Source organism: Bos taurus, chromosome 6, assembly GCF_002263795.3.
Source record: "Bos taurus isolate L1 Dominette 01449 registration number 42190680 breed Hereford chromosome 6, ARS-UCD2.0, whole genome shotgun sequence".
In the NCBI taxonomy this organism is placed as follows: domain Eukaryota; kingdom Metazoa; phylum Chordata; class Mammalia; order Artiodactyla; family Bovidae; genus Bos; species Bos taurus.
Window position 1 is genome coordinate 102,069,457 of NC_037333.1, and position 26,232 is coordinate 102,095,688.

Below are 26,232 nucleotides of genomic sequence, written 5' to 3' on the forward strand. Positions count from 1 at the left end.
TTGAAACTCAACATTCAAAAAACTAAGATCATGTCATTACTTCATGGCAAACAGAAGAAGAAAAAGTGGAAGCAGTGACAGATTTTTTTTTCTTGGGCTCCAAAATCACTGCAGACAGTGACTGCAACCATGAAATTAAAAGATACTTGCTCCTTGGAAGGAAAACTATGACAAACCTAGGGAGCATATTAAAAAGCAGAGACATCACTTTGCCATCTAGTCAAAGGTCCATCTAGTCAAAGCTATGGTTTTTCCCAGTAGTCATGTATGGATGTGAGGGCTGGACCATAACAAGACTGAGCACTGAAGAACTGATGCTTTTGTTCTGCGGTGTTGAAGAAGACTCTGAGAGTCCCTTGGACTGCAAGATCCAGCCAGTCAATCCTAAACGAAATCAGTCCTGATATTCATTGGAAGGACTGACGCTGAAGCTTCAAAACTTTGGCCACTTGATGCAAAGAGCCAACTCATTCGAAAAGACCCTGATGCTGGGAAAGATTGAAGGCCAGAGGAGAAAGGGGCAGCAGAGGACGAGATGATTAGATAGTATCACAAACTCAATGGACATGAGTTTGAGCAAACTCTGGTAGATAGTGAAGGTCAGGGGAGACTGGTGTGCTGTAGTTCATGGGGTTGCAGAGAGTCAGACACAACTCAGTGACTGAACAAACAAAATGCAACATCTTAGCACTCTAAAATAATCTGTTACTGGAAGATCCCATCAAAACATAAAGCAAACATAAAAGTTACCTATTCAGCACTGGATCAAATGCTTCCACTGTATTTAGATATGCATTGCCATTATGACCACCAACTGCAAAGATTTTGCCCATCACTGTTGCGATCCCCACTCCACCCCTGGGAGTGGTAAGGGCTGCTACGTAATCCCATTTGTTGCTTCGAGGGTCATACCGCTCAACAGAACTCAGAGGAGAATTATCATCAAAACCACCTGTGTAAAGGAAAAATTTTAAAACAGTATTATGTTTCATAGAAAGTAACCATTAAATCTCAATTCAAAAGCTCTTGAAAGCCAATCTTTTAAAAACATTTTAGAAAACCCAAACATCTATCACTACTACCAACTCCTATTACACATTTTCTACAATTCAAGATAATTTAAGTATTACTTTCCTCAGTGTTAGGATTAAAAATCTTAAAGTGAGAAAAACTGGAGTCCCTATATTTAAGTAGATGATATAGGAAGAAAAAACCCACAGACATTTAATATAATTTTTCCTTAGCATCCTAGAGGCAAGCAAAAAATACTGAGATTCCTTCTGTGCATATATTCCTTCTGTGTATATATCAGATTTTTAAAAAGTAAGGCTTGAGACTAGAAAAAATCATACTAAATCACTTGACTCATTTAGATAAGTCAAAATTTTCCAACTGTTTCCCTTAGTACTATAATTGCAATCATAATTGCAGAGATGGTGGACTATGAATTCTTACCAATTTTTGCCAAAACTGTATCTTCATGCTATATTTCTCAACACTAACAGTCCTCTCTATTTATCTCAACAATGTTACTTATCATGTTCCTGAGTGTTAAACACAGAGACTACTATTTCAACAGTGCTCTTTGCTTTAAAAAATAAATGTGTCTCTTTTTAGGCTCCATCTTAGTCTATGTAAATAACAGGTCTCCTGGGTGACTAAGCCTATTTTCCTGGGACAGGAAGTGTTGATATTATGACCAGTCCTTTTAGAAACAAGGTAGGTCAGGTTAAAAAATAAATCAACAAAGTCAGCTTCTCTAATGGGTTTAATTTCATTATATCAACTGAGATAAAAAATTCACTGAACAAATGTAGTAGTGCCATCCCCACCACAACTATGATATAAAACGTTCTTCCACTGCAACAAAGGCTTTAGCTCTAATTATTGCTAATGTTAATGGAGGAGATTAGATTTTTAATACAGGGTAGTTCTATTTTTGATGGCATTCTTCTTCTTTGGCTCCTATACTCTTCCTAGGTAATGCATATAAATCTTGAACAAAAAGCTCAAAGCAGAGGAATAGAAAAGGCAGAATGCAATTAGCTTCCTGGACATACAGTTTACCTTCAAAGTTTTCTTATTCAAATCAGTTATACATGTTTTAAGTAGGACTTGGATGAACAAGAGGGTTTTGTTTTGTTGTTTTTTTTTTTTGAAAGGTTCAACCTGAGTCAGTCTTATTTTTACTGTGTCTGTTCTACCTACAAGGGCTCAAAAAATTTAACAAGTAACAGAAACACTGATGCTCCTACTGAGGTATAACACATGCCAAGACCTATGCTAGATAGGGAGCTGAGAGGAGCACTGGCATACTGTAACAGCTCTGGGTTCTCACAGACCCTTCTTCAAATTCCAGCTTTGTCAGCTTACTTAGGCATGTGACTATGAGTAAATATTCTCTCTCTCAGGTTCTGACCATCTAAAAGAGCTGCTGTGATGATCAGGCGAGACTAAAAGGGTAAATTATGTTATTTTCCCTCTTTAATACATGTAAGCACTGAGATATCCAGTACGACTTCTATGACTTGCAGATGTTTAAGTGCTAACAATATCCTACTCTCTCATCAAGCACTCTGAGTTTTGTTAACACCAGTTCATATTAACATGAGAGAGTATGATATACGCTTGTGACCACCTCTCTAAACACAACTCCTCCTATAAAGAAAGGGATTACTAATCACAATATAGCTACCCATTTACTGGTAAGGTACTAGACACAGCTGAGATGCTTAACATAATCTCAGATTCTTAATTCTTAAAAACAGACATTATTATTCCCATGTCATAGCCCTTTAAAAGCCCTGCCACTGGAAATGTGTTGAGTAGACCACCAGAAATAACACTGACTATCACTTATGAGCTGTTACAGAATCTGGGCCTCCTCCCTTGCAATTTAACGATATCTCATTATTATTCATATGCATGTTAAAGTCTGAACAAGTACTGCTCACGCTATGGTTCCCTCCAACTCTGCTATATAGTAAAAAGTCAAAAAGCAATACAGAGATGCTAACCACCATCATGAATATGAAATACCTATTCATTTGCTTAAAACAGTCAATGCAATTCCCTTGAAGATGAGAAAAACATGTCTTAGATCTTTACAGATTTACTGTCGCAAAGCACATCAACCTGTCCTTATATTAAAAAAAGTATGTCTTATTTCAATGTAATCTCCTACTTTAGACACAGTTGCCACTCCTAAGTAAAAACACGGAGGCAGAGTTTTAAACATGAAAGATGAAGATGCAAATAGAGAAGCAAGTCCATGAACCTGAAGAATAGAAAAGCAGATCTCAGGACTGATTCCACTTGAGCCTAAATGCAATGTAAGTTATCTTACTGTGTTGTTTTGTGACACTATTATATGTCCTGTAAAAAATTAGAGAAAACCATCCACTCACCAACAACATATAAGCAACCATGGAGCTCGCTAACTCCATTGCCTGCTCTTCGCTGACCCATCTCTTTAACTTCTATCCACTTATCGAGATGTGGATCATACCTCTCCACACTAGACAGAGAAGCTACTCCATCATTGCCACCTACTGCATAAACATGGTTCTAAACAAAGACAAAAAATATAAAAACATATGACATCAGATTTTGAAATGATTGATATGCTGTCCTAAAGGTAGACCAAAATGTGCAAGAGAGCAGTATTTCATGAAATAATCTGGTGTGTAATCTGCACACTGGAGATATGAATGTACCAGACCCTTCCTTACTAGGTTAAGGATGTAATGCAATGCAGTCCAGTGACCGAACTGTGATGTAACCCACCACGAGAGCCACGGAGCCAACACCTCCACGGGGAGTATTCATTGGTGCCACTGTACTCCACTGATCAGATTCTATGTCGTATCTCTCCACATCATTGAAGCAAGTGTTGTCATCTAACCCTCCAATGGCATAAATTGGGCCTCCCAAGGAAGCCAAGGCAATTCCTCGCCTGCAAAAAACAATAGAACACATTTTTGCATTCTGTTTCCAGAAAAAAGGCAGCAAAAAAAGTGTGCTAATGCACTCATTTATCATGTTAAACATCAATGTGGCTTTTTCTCCCATTATTTTTAGATTTATCAAAGCTTCTGAACAGATGGCTCTAGAGTGGTCAAACTGTGCAAGTCTATGTGGACAGTGCCCTCTGGAGTTTTATACTGTATAGCCTACACCGATTAAGGGCTTCCTTGGTGGCTCAGTGGTAAAAGAACCCTGCAGTGCAGGAGACACAGGTTTGATCTGTGGGTCAGGAAGATCCCCTGGAAAAGGAAATGGCAACCCACTCCAGCATTCTTGCCTGGAAAATCCCATGGAAAGAGAAGAAAATCCCATGTAGCCTAGTGGGCTACAGTCCATAGGTTTGCAAAAAGAGTTGGACACAACTTAGCAACTAGACAACAAATACAGGTTAAACTTAAAGAATAAAGGAAAATCCAACAAAACACTATAAATGGAGTCAGAAAGATTCAATTAGTACAACAGTCAGCTGCAGAAGTGAGAGGTTGATAAACTGACAAAAACGGTTTGCTAGAGAGGTCAAAAGTTAATCTCATTACTAAATTCATGTAACTGCAGAGCATATTTTGTTCCAATATTTCATTACATCACATTGAGTGAGTGAGTGACAGTCACTCAGTCGTGTCCAACTCTTTGCAACCCCATGGACTGAATAGTCCATGGAATTTTCCAGGCCAGACACTGGAGTGGGAAGCCTATCCCTTCTCCAGGGGATGTTCCCAACCCAGGAATCGAACTGGGGTCTCCTGCATTATCAATTTTATATTACAAGCTTTATATCACATTGCTTTACTTCTGAAGGGCATCTATTTATTTGGGAACAGAAGAGACTTAGCCTACTACTACTACTAAGTTGCTTCAGTCCTGTCCGACTCTGTGCGACCCCATAGACGGCAGCCCACCAGGCTCCGCCGTCCCTGGGATTCTCCAGGCAAGAACACTGGAGTGGGGTGCCATTTCCTTCTCCAATGCAGGAAAGTGAAAAGTGAAAGTGAAGTTGCTCAGTCGTGTCCAACCCTCAGCGACCCCGTGGACTGCAGCCCACCAGGCTCCTCCGTCCATGGGATTTTCCAGGCAAGAGTACTGGAGTGGGGTGCCATTGCCTTCTCCAAGACTTAGCCTATGTGAAAAGCTAATTCATCAGAATGGTGATTGGAAAAAAAAATTATATCAATGTTTTAAAAAAATTACATCAATCAAAAGTTGAACTTTTCTAAAACTTATCTGTCACTGACTTGGTGTGTACTTTGGATAAGGTATATTGTTTAAACCTGTAACTACCTTGTTTCTTCATCTCCATTTGAGAAAGGAGTAGACGCAGCTGATATAAGGAGTCAATATAGTAATGCACTAAGAACAGTGACTGACCCATAATCAGTGCTATGTATTTGCTGTCATTATTACTGGAGACAGCTGCTGCTCTACTGAGAGTCTAACTCAGTTTATCAAAATAGTACCCTGGAAAGAATTCTTAAGGATAACGTTATCCTTCATTTCATCTCCTTAACCTCTTTTCCCTTGAGTATAAAACAGTGACTTACAAAACACTGTTATAAAAACTTCCAGGTGTGGGTGAACACGTGTGTACACTCTAGAACATACGGTGTCATAAGTGAGTGTAATTCCCCTGACCCTTCACCCCTTAACCCACAAGGGCATAAGACATTACTGATTGCTCCCTACAGCTTCCTGCATCAGTATCTTCTCCTCTATTCCAGCTTCACTGAATTGTGAAGTTCTCTAAGGCCTCTTATCACCCCACCACTCTCTCTAGAGACAATCTGATTCTTTCCATGGATTTATGACAACACTAATATATATTTCCAGACATACATCCAACTTCTACTTCAAATCTGTCTGGATCTTCAAACTTAACTTTATTCTAAAGTGATACTTACTGTCAACCTCCCTGTGCTAGGCAGATTTTAAGATGCCTCTCTCCACAATATTCACTCTCTAGTTTTACTCCTGATTATGCCACATTATGTGGCAAAATGGAGATTACGTGAATGGGCCTGATCTAAACACATAAGCCCTGTAAAAGCAGAGAAGTTTCTTCAGCTGGTAGCAGAAGACAGGTCAGAAACTCAAAGAATGGGGTGGATCCTGCAAGTTGTTTGCTTGTTTGAAGATGGAGGGGAACACCTGGAAAAGACCTAAGTAAGAGTGGCTTCTAGGAGCTGAGTGACCCCTGGCCTTCAGCCAGTAAACACAAACTCTGTCCTTCAATCGCCAAGAGCTGAATTCTATCCACAATCTAAATGACCTGGAAGTAGTTTCTTCCCCAGAGCCCCCATTAGAGTCTACAGCCTACACCTTGATTTTGACTTCTGAGACTCTAGGTGGAAAAGTCGGTTAAAATTGCTGGACTTCTCACCTATGGAACTGACATTATGATCTTTACTCTCAAGCATCCTTTACTTATGTGGTGCTAACATTATTACCCGTGTAATTACATCTATTTGTATCTCGCCTTTTAGAATGTAAGCTCTATGGAGGTAGAGACCTTGGCTATCTTATTTACTGCTGTATCTTCAGCACTTGACATATCTTGCAAAGGGCACTTAAGTATTTACTGAAAAGTAAATCAACCCTTAGAGATGCTCTGTTAGGATGATGGGTTTCAATAAAACCATAACTTGAACAAACACCAGTATCAATTCTACTGAAAAGATAAAAAAGGGGAGAAAAATACAGAAAACCAAGTATTTAACATGTATGCTCTTGGAATGCACACTGAAACAATCATTTGGGGAGATACAAATTATAAAAGCAATAACATGAGGAAATATTTGCAGTTCTACTATTCTGTATACAGCTGGAAAGCTATGGCAACATTCAGGGCATATTTTATAAGACTAAAGAAATTCAACTGCTATTTTGTTAGACAAGTTTCACTCAATTCTCAGCTAAAAATAAGCTTAGCATGATAAACAGGCAAGGATATAAAAATTAAAAATGTACTTTAGGATTTTCTCCCCCATATTTAATTCACATGTTGGAATTTAAACTATTGATTTGTAGTTGCCATGTAGCATAAATCAAGCCCTACTTAAGTATTAAAATGTCATTTATAGATAAGTAGTATATATTAAGAATAGGGTTTTTCCTAGTAAGATTCCTTCTCCTCATGAGTGGGAAAAGGTGGCCAAAATCTTTTCACGTTTCCATCTAATTTTTCATATTTTTAAAATTTATTTTTAACTGGAGGATACTTGCTTTATAATATTGTCTTAGCTTCTGCCATACATCAACATGAATCAGTCACAGGTATACATTGTCCCTTCCCTCTTGAACCTCCCTCCCACCCCTCTAGGTTATCTCAGAGCACAAGTTCTGAGCTCCGTGCATCAAACAGCAAATTCCTACTGGCTATCTATTTTACATACAATAATGTCTATGTTTCATTGTTACTCTTTCAATTTGTCCTTCCCTAATTTTTCATATTTTTACCATATAAGAAAACTCAGTTAAGAACACTATGTTAAATTAATCAAGAAGAGAAAATTAAATGGCAATGGATTCCCCGTGTACAAAATCATTTCAGTTGAGAACCTCTACTACATAGGAACTCAACTATTTTTTAATCTTTCCTGAAAATCTAAAATTATTTTAAAATAAAAACTTAAAACAACAAATGCTCAGGTACAAGTCAAAACGATAACAACCACTATCACACTCAAAGACATGATTCTATTCTTGATTCTCAGGAAAATTTCTAAAATTGGAGTCATATTGGATGCTTTAACAAAATGTATTTAAGAAGGTATTTAAAGTTTCTAAAAATGTAAAGAGTAAAAAATTAGCTCTTTCAATTACAGGAGGCTTTATTTTCCACCAGCAAATAACAATAAATGTCCATACTGATCTACCTCTTTGTGTTCATCGATGCCTTCATCATCCATTTATTAGTGAGAGGATCAAACATCTCCATGCTACCTAAATGTTCATTGCCATCATGTCCACCCACTGCATACACTTTACCTGTCAGGTAGAGAAGTATTTTCATGTGATTCCAAATAAATTTATATATTGAACACATAATTAAAATGGCATAAATTAACTTTTAACAAATATTCTTCTATTCAACATTATGATAAATGTCACTTCAGTAGTCAAATGAAAGTAAATGTAAGAATCTACTAATAAAATGTTTGAAAAATGCTGTTTTACAAGAAATTATTTAAATGCTCAAACAGTATCCCACCCCCAGGTTTCTCAACTTTTTATTATTAGACAAAATCACTAATCATCCTTGCAAAAAACATTCAATAAAATGAAATGTTTTTATATAAATAAAATATAAACCCTTAATACATCGAACCTTTTCTAAATGAAACAAAAATTGGAACTATTACATACCAAAATGTTAGCCACAACTAGGTGTTACAGATGAATTTTATTTTTTATTACAATGTTTTCATATTCCCCCCAAAGTATTTATAACTTTTATAAGAAAAAACTGATTTTTTTAAAGTCTCCAAATAATTTATCCATGATTCTGCAATTAATCCACTTTTATTAATTTAAAAAAAAAGTATTTCAATAATAATAGGGTGGGTATAGATGGGTACAGAAAAAAAGCTAATATATACTTACTATTGGGGTTCAATAAATATTTTTGTTTCGTTTGGTTATTTTGTGAAAACTCAGAATAGTTTAACTCCCTTTTCCTTAATACTCACTCCTGTTAAGCATCTTTATGCAAGAGACTGTACACAGAGCATCTTTGGGTAAAGTAAATATTCACCACCCAAATAATTTACTGATATATTGAAACACATTTTACAATGTAGAAATTTTCTTCAGAAAGAAATTCTCAAAGTTCAAATATTTAATAGGAGCACTGTGATGATGTGATGTGATTTCACAGAGGAGCAGACCCACCTTCCACTGAGATTACACCCACATGTCGCCTTCGACTGTTCATTTCTGGTCCAAAGAACCAACTGTTTTTGTTGATAGAATAGCATTCAATACTGCGGAAGGGGTCACCTGATCCACCTCGACCACCTACACAAAACAGCACTCCTAAAGGTAAAACCACAGGTAGAGGTTAAAATCACAGCTCCCTAATTTTTTTTTCTTACAGTTAATTTTATTTTTTTTTATTTCACCTCGCCACACAACTTGTGGGATGTTAGTTCCCCAACCAGGGACTGAACCCAGGCCCTTGGCAGTGACAGCCCTGGATCACCAGGGAATTCCCCCTAATTAAAAAAAATGTTAAGGTATAGAAAGAAACTTAGGAAGTCAAAATTTGATTAGCATTTAATATCACCATACTACTAAAACTCTAATTTTAATTTTTCTCTTGATTTGAAATTCTCAAAGAACAGGATCACTGACTCAATGGACATGAGTTTGAGCAAACTCTGGGAGATAGTGAAGGTCAGGGAAGCCTGGTGTGCTGAAGTCCATGGGGTCACAGAGTCAAACATGACTGAGTGAATGAACAACAAAAGGACTAACGTCAGTTTTCTCTGTTTGCTAACATCCCTCTACAATACAGTTGAGACCCTCACCCACCCTGAAAAACTGCTCTTGCTAATAAAGTCGTGACAAAATTCAACAAGCTCGTAATTTCTGACTGAATACAACATTTGATATACTGATCACCCTGTTTTTTGGAAATTCCTTAACTCTCTTGATTTCTATAATGTCAAAAAGTCTCCTTTTGTCTCTAACCATTTCTCTTTATGTTTTCTATGCCTCATTCTCAGCCTACTTCTCACATATTTCATACTCACAGTGGGAAAAGTTCAATCCTTTGACTAACATTTCCATCGTATCAAAATGCTTTCCAAACTACATTTCTAAGTCACGTTTCCACTTGGTGTCCCAGAGGCACCTCATACCCCACACCTTCCTCACCCACGTAAACATCCTCTTCCTTCCCTGAGACAGTCTTTCACCTCCCAGTTATTCGCACCTCAGTTCAGAGCCTCATCAGCTATTACTGCAAAATCCTGTTCTCTTTTACCACTCAGTTTTCTTTTTGCTTTCAGATTGTCAACAGAATAATTCAAAGACTCTTTTCAACAGCCTGTCACACCTGTATCAGTAGTCATTAAAAATTTTATTGAATGCCACTATTTAACTGTACAGCAGAAACAAACACAGCACTGTAAAACAACTATACTCTAGTAAAAATTAATTTTAGAAGGTTAAAATGGCAATTTTTATATGCATTTTACCACATTGTTTAAAAAGAAAAAAATCAACACCTTATTCTCATTCAGGATCACCAGGAGAACTTTATAAAACACAGATGGCTGGGCCTGACCCTTCCCCACTCCCAAGAGTTTGATTCAGTGGGTTTGGGTAGGTCTAAAGTTCTGAATTTCTAAAAAGTTCCTAAGTAAATGCTGATGCTGTTGGTCAAGAGGCCACCACGTGCCCCATTCTATGAGAACCTCTGCTCTACAAGATAAAGCCTTAGTATAGCATAACGGCCCTGCAGGGTCTATAACCCGATTCTCTCTCTTACTTTAATGTTCAAGCTCCTGCATCAACCCATACAGTGATTATCCTCAATGCCCTGACAGCAACTTTTGGTAACTACCATTCATGTAATACACAGTGCTGAAATGATCTATTATGCTGGCATCTATCAGAGTCTAAGCTGGATTAAGACAGTGTGTTAAGGATCTATGCACTAGTAAAGACAAGCACAGTGCCTGGCATGTACTGAACATTCAGTAAATGTAATGTGAGCTGAACATCCTTGTCTCTAACTGGCACCTAGAAAAACAACTATTTATTACTGAAAACTAAAACTGGGGGTTACTTTCTCTATAAAACCTTTTCTGGCCCTTCTAAAATAAAAATAACCACTCTTTTTGCTTCCCTACTTTGTGATTATATCAAAGCACCTATAACACTTTATTGCATTTACTTACTCAAATGTCTATTTCTCTAGATCAGACAAAGTTCTCTCAAAATAGGAATGGCTATGTTCTATTTGTGTTTGCATTTCTTTTCTTCTTCTTAATACTATTTAAAAAAATAACTTCTATTTATTTTTGGCTGCACTGGGTCTTTGCTGCTGTGCACATAGGCTTTTGTGAGTTGCAATGCCTGGGCTTCTCGTTGGGGTGGCTTGTCTTGTCCTGGAGCTCAGGGCATGTATATAGGGAAAGACTAAAGATCTCTTCAAGAAAATTAGAGATACAAGGGAACATTTCATGCAAAGATGGGCTCAATAAAGGACAGAAATGGTATGGACCTAGAAGATATTAAGAAGAGGTAGCAAGAATACCCAGAAGAACTGTACAAAAAAGAGCTTCACGACTCAGATAATCACGATGGTGTGATCACTCACCTACAGCCAGACATCCTGGAATGTGAAGTCAAATGGGCCTTAGAAAGCATCACTACGAACAAAGCTAGTGGAGGTGATGGAATTCCAGTTGAGCTATTTAAAATCCTGAAAGATGATGCTGTGAAAGTGCTGCACTCAACATGCCAGCCAATTTGGAAAACTGAGCAGTGGCCACAGGACTGGAAAAGGTCAGTTTTCATTCCAATCCCAGAGAAAGGCAATGCCAAAGAATGCTCAAACTACCGCACAATTGCACTCATCTCACACACTAGTAAAGTAATGCTCAAAATTCTCCAAGCCAGGCTTCAGCAATACGTGAACCATGAACTTCCAGAAGTTCAAGCTGGTTTTAGAAAAGGCAGAGGAACCAGAGATCAAATTGCCAACATCTGCTGGATCATGGAAAAAGCAAGAAAGTTCCAGAAAAATATCTATTTCTGCTTTATTGACTATGCCAAAGCCTTTGACTGTATGGATCACAATAAACTGTGGAAAATTCTGAAAGAGATGGGAATACCAGGCCACCTGACCTGCCTCTTGAGAAACCTATATGCAGGTCAGGAAGCAACAGTTAGAACTGGACATGGACTGGTTCCAAATAGCAAAAGGAATACGTCAAGGCTGTATATTGTCACCCTGCTTATTTCACTTATATGCAGAGTACATCATGAGAAATGCTGGGCTGGAAGAAGCACAAGTTGGAATCAGGATTGCCAGGAGAAACATCAATAACCTCAGATATGCAGATGACACCACCCTTATGGCAGAAAGTGAAGAGGAACTAAAAATTAGCCTCTTGATGAAAGTGAAAGAGGAGAGTGAAAAAGTTGGCTTAAAGCTCAACATTCAGAAAACGAAGATCACGGCATCCGGTCCCATCACTTCATGGCAAATAGATGGGGCAACAGTGAAAACAGTGTTAGACTTTATTTTTTGGGGCTCCAAAATCACTGCAGATGGTGACTGCAGCCATGAGATTAAAAGACACTTACTCCTTGGAAGGAAAGTTATGACCAACCTAGATAGCATATTCAGAAGCAGAGACATTACTTTGCCAACAAAGGTCCGTCTAGTCAAGGCTATGGTTTTTCCAGTGGTCATGTATGGATGTGAGAGTTGGACTGTGAAGAAAGCTGAGCACCAGAGAATTGATGCTTTTGAACTGTGGTGTTGGAGAAGGTTCTTCAGAGTCCCTTGGACTGCAAGAGATCCAACCAGTCCATTCTAAAGGAGATCAGTCCTGGGTGTTCTTTGGAAGGAATGATGCTAAAGCTGAAACTCCAGTACTTTGGCCACCTCGTGCGAAGAGTTGACTCATTGGAAAAGACTCTGATGCTGGGAGGGATTGGGGGCAGGAGGAAAAGGTGACGACAGAGGATGAGATGGCTGGATGGCATCATGGACACAATGGACATGAGTTTGAGTGAACTCCGAGAGTTGGTGATACAGGGAGGCCTGGCGTGCAGCAATTCATGGGGTCACAAAGAGTCAGACACGACTGAGTGACTGAACTGAACTGAACTGAGGGCGTGTAGGCTTCACCAGTTGTGGCTCAAGGGCTCTAGAGCTTGGCCTCACAAGTTGTGGTGCTTGGGCGTAGCTGCCCAGCCGCATGTGGGATCTTTCCAGCCGAGGATGGAGCCAATGTCCTTTGCATTGGCTGGCAGACTCTCAACCCCTGGACAGTACCAGGGAAGTCCTATGTCTGCATTTCTAATGCCTAACCAAGAACCTGGCACACAGTAGATACTGAATAAATGTTTGCTGAAATGACTGCATAAAATGAGTGACCAGAACGTCTTGTGCCACCTTTTTCAACTAATTCAATATTTAAAAGTTGGAGAAATTTAAAGTTGAAAGAGACTTTAAAGATCATGTAATCAAAATTATTTATAAACTGAGGCCTTCAGAGATTAAGAAATCTGCCCCAAATTACAGATGCTTAATGGCACAGCTGGAATTACAATCCATGAATATAATCCCAACTACCAATTAGATTTTACTTAAGTGAACCCTAATATTTCAGCTATATAGGTCATCCAGGAATATGACATGGAATGGAAAAAATTAAAATGAAGTTAAAATCGGGACACAAATCCTTTCTCCATTGTTCCATGTGGCCCTGTGCATTTCTTCACCCTGATTTTTTTTTCCTTATCCATAAGATGAAGTAACACCATCTTTCTCATAATAAGGATCAAATCCTTCACTAAGTTCTTGCAATCATGTAAGAGATCATGGATATGAGGGTCTAATATACATTTGGCATATAACATAAATTGCCAAGGTCTTTGAATTCACATCTGAATCTGAAGAATTAAACACCTTAACTCTTGAAACAGGATTCACAGCTAAAAAAAATTACACTTCAAAAATTTAATACTTGATATCAACCTATAAAGAGGGAAAATAAATAAGCCATCCTTTTTATGTTATACTAATTATTTAGGAGAACTATAGACTGGTTCCAAATAGGAAAAGGAATATGTCAAAGCTGTATATTGTCACCCTACTTATTTAACTTATATGCAGAGTACATCATGTGAAATGCCAGGCTGGATGGAGCACAAGCTGGAATCAAATGGTTGCATGTCATCACCGACTCAAAGGACATGAGTTTGAGCAAGCTCCAAGAGATGGTGAAGGACAGGGAAGCCTGGTATGCTGCAGTCCATGGGGTCACAAAGAGTTGGACACGACTGAGTGACTGAACAACAACTTCTTCACAGGCAGATCTACCACATTCAAACTTTCTTCATACTATTCAGATAAAATCCCACTATACATGATCATGTATTGCCTTTTTTTTTAAGGTTATTTCACAAATCTCTTTATTTAATAACCCTGTTAGGTCACAGCAGATGTACAGGAAGTCTCTGTTCAGACTACTGATTCCTAAATTCATAGATCACATTTATTTCCCCTTGTCCCACATATTCTTCATGAAGAGTAACATAAGTGAACACAGACTTACTTTCTCAGGAAAACATAAAGTCTGAAAACTATGGCAAATAAAGGCAAAACTACTTGCCTCTGAAGTATAAGAGCTTTATATTCTAAGAGTCTAATATAGTCTATTATACTAACCTAACATTAGATGTATTTAGAACCTTTTTTGCTGTGGTGAAATGAAAAAACAAATATTTAAATATATAACACATATCAAGCTCCATGCCTGGTACCTGTGATACAAACCTATTAAGATACTTACCTGTCTTTGAAAGGCTCAAAACATGTCAAATGAATTTCAATGCAACACAGTGAAAAAAGCACAAAGCAAGTGTCATTTAAGCAAAAATGACAGAGGAACTAATTCTGCTTAGAAGAAATCAAAAAGACTCTCAAGAAAGAGATATTTCAGCAGACTCCTCATAGTGTATATGTTTTGTTATGGCTTTGTAAAAAATTGGCTTATTAATAAAACTATCTGAAGTCAAGTACAGTAAAAATTCATACATAACCTTATTTGCCAATTACTACTTTAAGACAATCGATACTAAATAATCTTACAATTAGGTTTAGACATTCATAGAACAACCTTCAAAAAGAACAAAACTCCTTCCAGCAGAGTTAATAAAATGAGTAATTTCATTACCAGCAGTATGTTTCCTTGGGGTAGTCCGAATAGAGTATTCGAAGTCAGGTACTGCTCTGCTACTCAAGTGAAGGTGGTAATTTCTTGCTTCATCTAATAAATCTCTACATTTTAGATTTTGTTTGACAATCTGTTCTTTTGCCACAACACCCATGAGAAAGTCAACTGGCAACAGCGGCAAACGAACCTAAGGATTGTGAACAGTTGCAGATATAAATATAAGTTGCAATTGGGTAGCTCATTCTCTACTTTCACTGCAGCAATGTTCTCTTCAAATCTCATTTACTTTCTAACATGTGAATGAAGTTCACTGTGCCAAGTTCTAAAGCAATTCCCAGTACTGGTCTGTACTAATGAAATCAGATTATACGTTAACTACATCCTTCCCTTTTAAATACAGATTTAAGTAGACTGGATAAAATAATTCAATTGTCTTAATTCAAGCTACTTACTCACTTCCAGAAATGGTACTGCCATAATCGTAAGGCCCCTTGCTGTTGAAGAAAAGGTACAATCAAAACACAATTGTGCTGCTATGTTTGTTTGCCTTTTAATGCTAAGACCAAACATGGAAATGTGACTTCTTACACACACACACGCTCATATCTGAAGCAAACGGGTGTTGTTTTCTTCAACTTGGAAGGTTATACTCAGTGATAATCCCCTTCTTTCAGTAGAGGCACTCACCATTCTTCTCTTAAAAATGCATTGACTGTCTAGTATATTAAAGGGACAATCAAACCCCATAATGTGATTTTGAGTTAAAGGCACACGCACATACACAAATATATGATACAGGTGCAAAATAAAACTTTTTGGTTTTGTAGACCAACTTATTGTCAAGGTAATTCTAAGGCCTATTTGTCATCTCCCTATCTAAGAAATTCCTATTGATAGGAAAAGTAAACAAAAAGAGACATTTCTGAAGCTACAAAATGGTGAGGGAAGAAAACAAAGTGATGTCTTATAATTCTTTCGAGAACAAACCTATATGCACTAGGAACAAATAAAGTTTCATTAGCAAAGCAGTTCAGTAAGTTTAGAAACTTTATATTATAAAACAATAGTTATAAATTAATTTAGAGCTGTTTCCTCAGAACATTTCAGCATAAATAAAATATTCATTACTACTATCTCAAAGGGGCTTTGTAACTATTCAGGTTAAAAAGCAGGTAGTGACATTTCTAATTCAAATATCGCACATTCAGACTTATCCTTAAATGGTACAGGAGAGTCAAAGCTACTTTCACATTATATTACATCAATCGATAATCCCCACCTTTTATGGTAAATGGAACATGCTGATTTGTTTCCCTATCATTTCCTTTCTATATACAATCTTATTTGTCCTCACCTGTGCAAGTGTTTCATCCAACCATAAGGGATGATGTTGAGGATTGGCAAGAAGCCACTTGATGGCAGCACTATAGACCTGCTTTTCATTCTCAATGTTTAGGTCACTGGAGGACAAAAGCTTATGGAGATGCTGAGGTGACACACTTACGAAGTCTTCACACTCCACCACTTCAGTAAAATGCTCACAGGCATACTGATCCGCCATGTCCATTAGGTCTACTCGATTGTGACTTTCTGCAAAGGCTCTTACCGCCAGACAGTTGGACGGATGAAAATGTAACTTCATGTATTCACAACAAGCTCTAGCCACCAGTTCAACCTGTAGAATACAGGCTGCATATAAGAGAGGCTGGACATTGTCAACTGTCAAAGTGAGCCGTGAAGAATAGACAAACTTTACCAAGTCTTCTATTGCATCACCATCAAAATCTCTTATTTCAATCAGTGTTTGCTTGGCTTCAGCCATTTCAGAGAGAAACATGGCTTTGAAGTAAGGAATAACACAAGCCAATGCAAGTTTGTGACAGGAGATTAGCTTTGAGCCAACCTGTTCAAAAGAAAAACAAAAGCAGACTTAGTTTAGTATCAAGATAAACCTGAGATCAGCATAGAGGATATGCTGTAGCAGGGACAAAACCTTCGGACAATTTCAGTGCATTTAACAATGTAATCCTTTGGTCACTTATTGTCAACCTAGGCTAATTTTTAAAAGTCAATTTTCTTCTTTCAAATTAGAATCAAATCTTTTATACATGTATCTATAATGTGCATATCATAAAACTAGGTTTTTCTATATTATTTCACATTTCAGAAGCATTTTGTGAATTAATGAATAACAGCAAACATCACCCAGCACTTACTATGTATCAGGCACTATGTTTTCCTTAGAGTCTATGAGTCCCTTCTTATTTTAAAACTTTTTTTCCAGTTTTACTGACATCTAAGATGGTATAAGTTTAAGGTACCCAACACTATGATTTGAGATAGATATATATATATACACACACACACATACACACAGTGAAACGATTACCACAGTTTTAGTAACTATCACCTAATTATACATTTTTTTTCTTTCTGATGAGAGCTTTTAAGATCTACTCTCATAGCTATTTTCAAATATATAACACAGTATTGCTAACTACAGTTATTGTGTCAGGCACTATTCATTGTTTTTCATATATTAACTCACTTAATTGTCCCAAAGGTCCTATGAGTAGATACTATCATTATCCACAATTTATCACTGAGAAACCTGAAGCAGAGTAAACAAATCAATATGTAGTAGTATTTATTATTAGCTTAATTGAAGTTTTTTCATTTCCTATTTAAATCATTTTGAAATATTTTATAGAAATGTAATGAACACTGAAACATCACTGCTTTAATTGCTGAAAAATTAGACTGCTTCCTGTAATTGCCATTATAAACACAGTAGTGAACTTTGTTGTAAGAGAATCTTTGTATCCACTCTCTATTAATAATTTCCTACATGAAACAGTAATGCTGCTTCAAATGACAAGTACAGTTTGGATACATATCGCTAAATTGTCCATTTCTGATCTTGCAATACTTGTGCCATATTCTAAGTGTTAACTTGTTAAATATTTGCCAATTCACTGAATGAAGTCTCTCACTGTTTTAGTTTTATCTTTTACTAATATGATTAATTCATTCATAAATTTTGGACTACTTTTATGTCTTCTATGAACTCTTTTCTATGAATTTTTTTATTTTTAAGAATGCCTTAGACTTTTGGAATGTTAGTCATCTGTCATATATATATTTCAAAACTTCTTTTCTAAGTGTGCTTTAAATTCATCCCCCATGGATTTTTATAATCAACCAAACTTTCTCTTTATGACTTCTGTATTAGGTGCTAATATGCTTAAGTGGGAATCATTCTAATATTCCATACATACTCCAGGTATTCCTTTTAGTACTCACAGCTTTATGTTTTCACATATCTATTTCCATCTGGAAGTTCTTGATACTGAGAGGACATATCTTTTTTACTGAAGTATAGTTGCTGTACGTTACAGGTGTGCAATATTATGATTCACAATTTTTAAAGGTTATATTCTACTTCAGTTAAGTCACTCAATTGTGTCCGACTCTTTGCGACCCCATGGACTGCAGCGTGCCACACTTTCCTGTCCATCATCAACTCCCAGAGCTTGCACAAACTCATGTCCACCAAGTTGGTGATACCATCCAACCATCTCATCCTCCGTAATATTCTACTTACAGTTATTATAAAATATTGGCTATATTCCCCATGTTGTACAACATTTCCTTGTACTTATTCCATACATAAGTTTGTACCTCTTACTTTTATGTTCTTTTTAACATAGTAGGTGCTCAGTTTTTCCTGTATATTAATTATTATTTATTATTTATTATTTCCTGTATATTAACTGTATATTAATCAATAAGATAAGACAGTGGTATTTTAGCAATTATCCTGTTTCCATGTAACATTGTGATTATGTAATATAGTTGTGTTTCATTATCTGAGAACTGATTTTCAAATCAGAACTTCAAAAGAAAAGGCCTAAGGAATATTACAAGATATAAAATGGTTTTGCTTATAAATGCCCTTTGAGTTGCTCAGCCACGTCCAACTCTTTGTGACCCCATGGACTGTAGTCCGCCAGGCTCCTCTGTCCATGAGATTCTCCAGGCACGAGTACTGGAGTGGGTTGCCATTTCCTCCTCCAGGGAATCTTCCTGATCAGGATCTAATCTGTGTCTCTTGCAGTGGCAGGCATGTTCTTTACCACCGAGCCATGCAGGAAGCCCCAATAACTGAACAATTTTTCAATTGATTTAATTTTTACATTTGTAGTACTTTTAAAAAACTTGGCTATCCTGTGAACTATTCTTTTACAAACTGTTGTTCTTACGTATTTACTTCATTTCTAAGTATTGTATAATTCCATTAACATGAATTGTTGAAAACATACTAAATTTCTAAAAAACCATTAAAACAAAAACTAAAGTATACATTAAGTTGAAATGTTTACAGTTATGCCACTTAACAGTAACTCAAACTAAATGTCTGAGGACTACATTGAAATAAAAGTCCCTAAGACACAAAGCAAAAGAGAAAAAGCCTATATACCCAAGTCTCCTTTTACATCCATTTATAAGCTGTATTTTAATTTTTCAGTTTAATCCCATGTAGTAATTTTGCCTTTTTAGCTCAATTACCCAGTTTTTTCAATAATCCACCAATTTTAATCAGCCTGAGTAGCCAAAAATATGTTTAACTCTCAAAGTCAAGAAGGGGTTAAATGTTTAAGACTCAAGAAAATGTCTTGACTTGCAGTGAATTACCATATCACAATGTCTAGCCACATGGACTGTTCTACAGTGTTATCTCACATTTACTTAAAAAACTTGCACGATGAAAATAATAAATTTTAGGTAGCGTTTTGGTGATCAAATAAACAAGGATCTATGGATATAAATACTCAAATATCCCTTCTTCTGAGCAATATGAAAAAAAATAAAAATATTGACTTACTAGTTGAACAGACAAAAGTAGAAGTGATCATCATTTTATTAGAGTTAACATAAAATACTTAAGTGTTAAATATAAAATCACTTTCTCCTTTATCATTTCTTTTATTAGATTATGTCTGCTCTCCAGTCAGGAACTGTTACATTTATAAGGATAATAACTTTTATAATTTTTACCTCTTAGCAGTACACTACTCTACTTTTAAGTCATGTCTGACTCTGTGCAACCCCAGAGACGGCAGCCCACCAGGCTCCGCCATCTCTGGGATCCTCCAGGCAAGAATACTGGAGTGGGTTGCCATTTCCTTCTCCAATGCATGGAAGTGAAAAGTGAAAGTGAAGTCGCTCAGTCGTGTCAGACCCTCAGCGACCCCATGGACTGCAGCCTTCAAGGCTCCTCCATCCATGGGATTTTCCAGGCAAGAGTACTGGAGTGGGGTGCCATTGCCTTCTCCGTCACTATTCTAATGGACCTCAAATATTTTGTTTCTCTGCAATCTTTCAGAGCACTATTCTTACCTGATCAGCTGAAAGTTTGATGGCAAATAATTGTAACACTTAAGAGTCTTGAACATGTTCATTAGAATCCTATAAATACTTATTAAAAAAAAATAAATCACAGGAACTTCCCTGGTGGCCCAGTGTCTAAGACTTGGTGTTCCCAATGCAAGGATCTGGGTTCAGTCCCTGGTTGGGGAACTGGATCTCCCATGCCACAACTAGGACCCAGTGAAGCCAAATAAATAAATATTTTTAAAAAATTTTTAAACATCACAGAAACATGCAGTTTCAAAGTAAGAAGCTAAATAATATGAATGAAACATATCTCAGTTGTGGCATCAAGAGATGATGGAAGGGGTTGTCCTCCTTTAATAATCTCTATCAATCTCTTCAGGTAAATTAACTGTGATCTTTAAAAGGATAATGAAAAGGACAATGACATTCCTCAGACTAAATAAAGCATAAATAAAAGCATCTTTGTAGATGCTATTCTTGTTGATCTGTGACACATAATTAAGTATTATGAGTGCTATGCAATACCCCTTTTGAGACAATTTCCCTTTGTCTGTTCCCCAACCAAATTGTTGCCCTTAAGAATCTTCCCTCATTTATAATTTTAGTGTTACCAAGAGATATGCTGTTTAAAAATATTTTCACTAATAAACATAATATATAAATAAGTTTTACCTCTCTGGTAAACCTGGCATGACCTTAAGATAATATATAATCTCCTATGTGAAGCCTTTCCAATCACCTCTTAGATATAATTAATAGATCCTGTCTTTTGCTTTCATAAAAATGTCATAAAATGACAGGTACTAAATTGTATTTTAGTTAGCTGTATATGTGTCTATCTCCAGCTAAACCTTAAACTCCCTCAATGCAAGTATAGCATATTATTCAGATTTATTTATACTCTCTGTGTACTGTGGTAAGACCTTAGTAAATAATTTGTTAAATGAACTTACTTGTTTCCAATTTAGGTGCTCAATTTGGAATTTAAAAACACACTAATGGCCTTACATATGCATAATAAGACAAACTTTGATAACTGCCTTTCTGAAATGTTTGTCCTAAAAGCAATAATGATCAAGGAAGCATGCGAATAGAAAAAAGATGAATATATCAAAGCATAATCCTCAAGGTTATATGAATGTAAAAAGTGAAGTTTATATTGAACAAAGCATTATAAACTACCCATAATCCTACTGGGTTTAGTTGTTTTATTATATGATAGTTAAATTCTGAAAGTTTAAGAAATATTGAATTAGAATTAAGAAATAAATCCAATAACAGATCTGCTAAAAGACTGTAATTCCTCCTAATGACAGGAACAGAATATACCATAGCAGCATTATCTGATCTCTTTGGAACAATAACAGTAGTACACATAATGATCCTAAGAATTTATTACTTATTATTTAATGTATTAAGCACTGTTCTAAGGGCTTCACATGTTAACTCACTTATTCCTCACAAAAATCTAATCATAATTTTACAGTTGAAAAATTAAAATCATAAAATTATGAAGTTTCTCATTCCTAAATGACCTCTGTCGCTGCTTCAAATGTAGCATTTTGGGGCTTCCCCTATAGATTCTTCTCAAGTTTTCATTTCAACCTATTGCTGAAGTCATGTAGTAAAACAAAGAAAAGTTATGAGATTAGTTATCGCTTGCCCTAAAATGGCTGTATCCATACTTCTCACTTAAGAAAGTTTATATGCAGTAGTTATTAAAAATTATATACTGATACAGTCAATAATATTTATTTTCCAGCTTATACTGACACACTGAACTGATAATTTATTAAATTCAAATAATCTATTTTACATTTTTATTTTTTGCCAAAGCTAGTGTGGGTCACTGAATTTCACAGTATGGTTGAAAGTTAGAACAACAGCAATTAGACTGAACATAATATACTGTACAAATCAAAGAGTTTAGGTGTTCCTTCATTAAAATGTATATAAGGCTAAATTTCATATAAAGTCAGTAAAATTATTTAATGGTCTTCTTCTCAATATCTTAGGACCTAGAAATATGTAAAGACACCAAAAGTTTAAGAATTAAAGAGAATATAGGTCATTTATTTACAGTATAACTCTATACTCCTGGACATTCTGAACCTGAAACTCAGAATTTATGCATTCAGTTTACAGACTTTTGCTGAATGTCCCCTGATCTGATTCTCCAAGGATGTCCTCAATCCCCACAACTCTGAGCTCTAAGACCTGACTGATCAGGAGCAGAAAGCAGAATCTAAGAGATCCCAAAGTGGCAAATCTCATGTTAAAAAACTCTGCATGGATGCACACAAATCCTCAAAAAAGCTTAATATCACAATGAGAGATAAGACTAATAGTAAGTAAGTACTTTAAATGAGCAATGAGAAACAATCAGAATACAGGCTCTTTCACACTGCTCTATCAATTTTCCAATTTTATTAAAACTGTCTTTGGTAGCAGAGCAACATAACCTTTGACACAGTTTAGTAAAGTCTTTTTCATCTAAGTCTAGGTTCACTATCAGGTATAAATAAATAATCTCACTTAAAAAAACAATCTCACTTAAAAACTTAAAATTTTAATCTCTGTTTCATAATATTGAAACAGATTAAATTACAAGCATATCTCGGAGATATTGCAGGTTCAGTTCCCGACCACCAAAATAAAGCATATCAAATGATTTTTTTTTGTTTCCCACTGCATAGAGAAATTATGTTTAAAAGACTCAAAAATGCTATCATCTGACAACTCAGGGTTGCCACAAACCTTCAATGTGTAAAAACAAAATAAAAATCCAAACAAAAATGCATTATCTGTAAAATGCAATAAAGCAAAATGCAAAAAAAGAGAGGTATGCTTGCACCAGAATAGGAACGTACAGTAAAACACTAGTGCAGCTACATACACAATAAAAAATTCCGACTTCTAAACAACATCAAGAGTAAGTGAATACATCAAGAGTTTTAAGTTAAAAGCTTATCAGGTCAGCAGTAATTTATTCATTTCACAAATAATAACTATTTGTTTTAGGGCTCCAGAACTTTCAGAAGTGAAACTAAGCAACAGTGAATATCAACATTTAACTAGTACAGTAACTTTTCTTATGTTAAGTTCCCTTTACTTACCCTTCCCCTTCAACAGAATAAAGGATTGAAAATAAAACCATTCTGATTTTAAGTACAGCACCAAAAATTTGCCTTGTGTGGTTATAGAAACCATGATTTTACACAATACACTGAAGAGATTGAAAAAAATAAAGAAAAAAAGGCAGTCTGACCTTCAGTGTGACATCACAGAGTTCTCCATTTTCATAAAACTGAAGAAGAGAACCATGAAAATCTTTCCAAGCTTCATTTGCTTCAAAGAGAAAGGAGTCTTCTCCATCACCATCACCAAGTGAAGATCTGTTCTTTATTTGCTGTTGTCTTTTCCCCTTTGTGAAGCGATTCCTAGCCTGTTTTGCATTCACAGCTTCTGAAGCCATTTGCAACACTTTTCTTTTAATATAGCTCTCTTCTGAAACATCCCATTTATTCTTTTGTAACGGATGGGGAGAAGGCAGAAGGTAGATACAGTCCACTAAACTTCACACATTTTTCAAAAACTACTCAAATGCCACTGTCCAGTTTGCTGAGATTGAAAGAAATAACAGAACACACATTAAAAAACAATGTCTCAAAAATTACTAAAAATGATAGTTTACCTATATATGTAATATGACCATATAAATCACTGCTGAAAAAACAGCAAGTGACTTTGTATTTTTACACTAAATGTTATGTTAACCACCTCAGCAAATTATTTTATATCAGTGAAGGGACTCTTTTAAAATCTAATTGGAAAATTATGGGATGATGGTAGAGCAGAAGCACAAGCAATCTGTCTCCCACATGGACAACAACTGCACCAGCAGAATCCGCCTGATGTAACTACTGTGGAACTCTGTGAAGTCTGCTGAAGGCTTACAACTTCCAGAAGAGGACTAAGTCAATAAGTTACGATTAATTTTGGTCAACTTCAGCTCTTTGTACAGTAGCAGCTGCCCACCCTCAGCCAAGTGGTAAGCAGCTGTCCCAGAACAGCTTGCAGAGTTTCCAGGAGCCACAGCAGGCAAAAAGGACTCTGTCCTCGGAAATGAGGGACCTCCCCTCTGATCGCTGCCTGCTACTTCTGATCACAGAGCTGCAGACAAGGGGTTGGCCTCCATTGCTATTCCACCTTCTCCCGTTGTTTCAAGTCCCTCCCTCTCATCTGAAGTGAATTCCAGATTTTCAAGGCTGGTGCCCTTCACCCCTTCATTTTCTTTATCCCCCTTTACAAGTAAAATACTAAAGACTAAGGCACTAAAAAACAACTGCATATGCACAGAAAATTATAAAGTGACCATGCATGCCCAGGAAAAGGCTCAGAAAAAAACTTGAGACATTAGGTTTATACCTCAGGGTGATCTTCAGTGTAGAGACAGCCTACAACAACAAAAGGCCAAGTAATAACAAAAAACAACAAATCTTAAGGAATAGGGAAGATCTGGTTTCTAGGGTTATCATATTATTAGATTCAAATGTCTAGTATTCAATAACCAAAAAAATCACAAGGCATACAAAGAAATAGGAAAGTATGGGCTATTCAAGGGGAAAAATAAATCATCAGAAACTGTCTCTGTTTGGGATAAATTCCATTAGCTCTCTTTCAAAGATTTTAAAACAATTGTCTTAAAGATACACAAAGAACTAAAGGAAGATGTGTACAGTCATTCATGTTAACAAAATGGAACTATCAGTAGAGCAACAGAAAACCTAAGAAGCAATCATAAAGAGATTCTGGAACTGAAAAGTATAATAACTGAAATTGAGAATTCATTAGAGAGGTTTGAAGGCAGACCTGGACAGGTAGAAAAAAGACTCAGCAAACTTGAAATTCAAACAAAGAAAATTATCAGGCCTGAGGAACAGAAAGATTGAAGATACATAAACAGCACTTAAGGGGACCTGTGGGACATCAAACAGATCAACATTCATATCATGGGAGTCCTGGATGAGTAAGAGACAAAGAAAAGCGCATAGAAATAATGGCTGAAAACTTCCAAAATTTTATGAAAGACATAAACATCTAATCAGCTTCAAAGAAGATGAACTCAAAGAGACATATTACAGTCAAACTTCCAAAAAAATGAAGAATTTTGAAAACAAGAGAAGTAAATCATCACACACAAGTGATCCTCAGTAAATTTATCAGTGGATTTCACATCAGAAACTCTGGAGGCCAAAAGATAATGGGAAGATATGTTCAAAGTACTAAAAGACAAAATCTGTCAACCAAGAATCTATATTTAGCAAAACTGTCCTTCAAAAGTGAGAGAGAAGTTAAGATATTCCCAGATAAGCAAAAGCTGAGGGAGTTCAAGATCACTAGACCTGGCCTGCAATTCAAGGAAGTCCTACAGATGAAAGAAATGAAGGAATACTAGACAGTAGCTAAAAGCCACATGACTATGAAAGTAATATACATGGACAATTGACAAAAGCTAGTATCACTGTAACAGCAGTTTGTAACTGTGCTTTTTTGTATCTGAGAGATGAATTTTTAACAAGTTATTAATGTAAAAAGCTACCATTACTGTAATTTTGGTTTGTAACACCAAATGTCAATGGATTAAATGCTCCAATTTTGGCAAAATAAATAAAAACACAGGATCCAATTATATGCTGTCTACACAAGCCTCGATTGCAATCCAAAGGCACAAAACAGTTGAAATGGAAAAGACTGAAAAAAGATTTCATGCAAATAGTAACCAAAAGACAGTAAAAATGGCTACACTAGTATTAGACAAAAATAAGACAAATGTTACAAGAAACAAAAAAGGAAATTATATATTAATAAAAGGTTCAATACAGCAAGAAGA

At 36.2% G+C, this 26,232-nt stretch overlaps 1 protein-coding gene across 13 annotated transcripts in view; it reads right to left on the reverse strand.

The window, feature by feature from the left end:
- The window catches only part of KLHL8 (kelch like family member 8), an 87,244-nt gene that overhangs the window by 37,718 nt on the left and 23,294 nt on the right, over positions 1–26,232 (reverse strand). For 10 of the 13 annotated variants that reach the window (XR_009494940.1, XM_015471709.3, XM_059887804.1 and 7 more), the window contains exons 2-9: positions 23,608–23,960; positions 16,297–16,845; positions 14,943–15,129; positions 8,911–9,054; positions 7,896–8,007; positions 3,787–3,955; positions 3,408–3,567; positions 751–952 (exon numbers count right to left, since the gene is read on the reverse strand). Coding sequence is in view for 12 of the 13 variants with exons in the window: in XM_015471709.3 (XP_015327195.1) it covers positions 751–952; positions 3,408–3,567; positions 3,787–3,955; positions 7,896–8,007; positions 8,911–9,054; positions 14,943–15,129; positions 16,297–16,845; positions 23,608–23,814 (1,730 nt within the window). In the remaining variant the exon portion in view is untranslated. The other 3 variants (XM_024993622.2, XM_059887806.1, XM_059887805.1) reach the window with 3 other exon arrangements.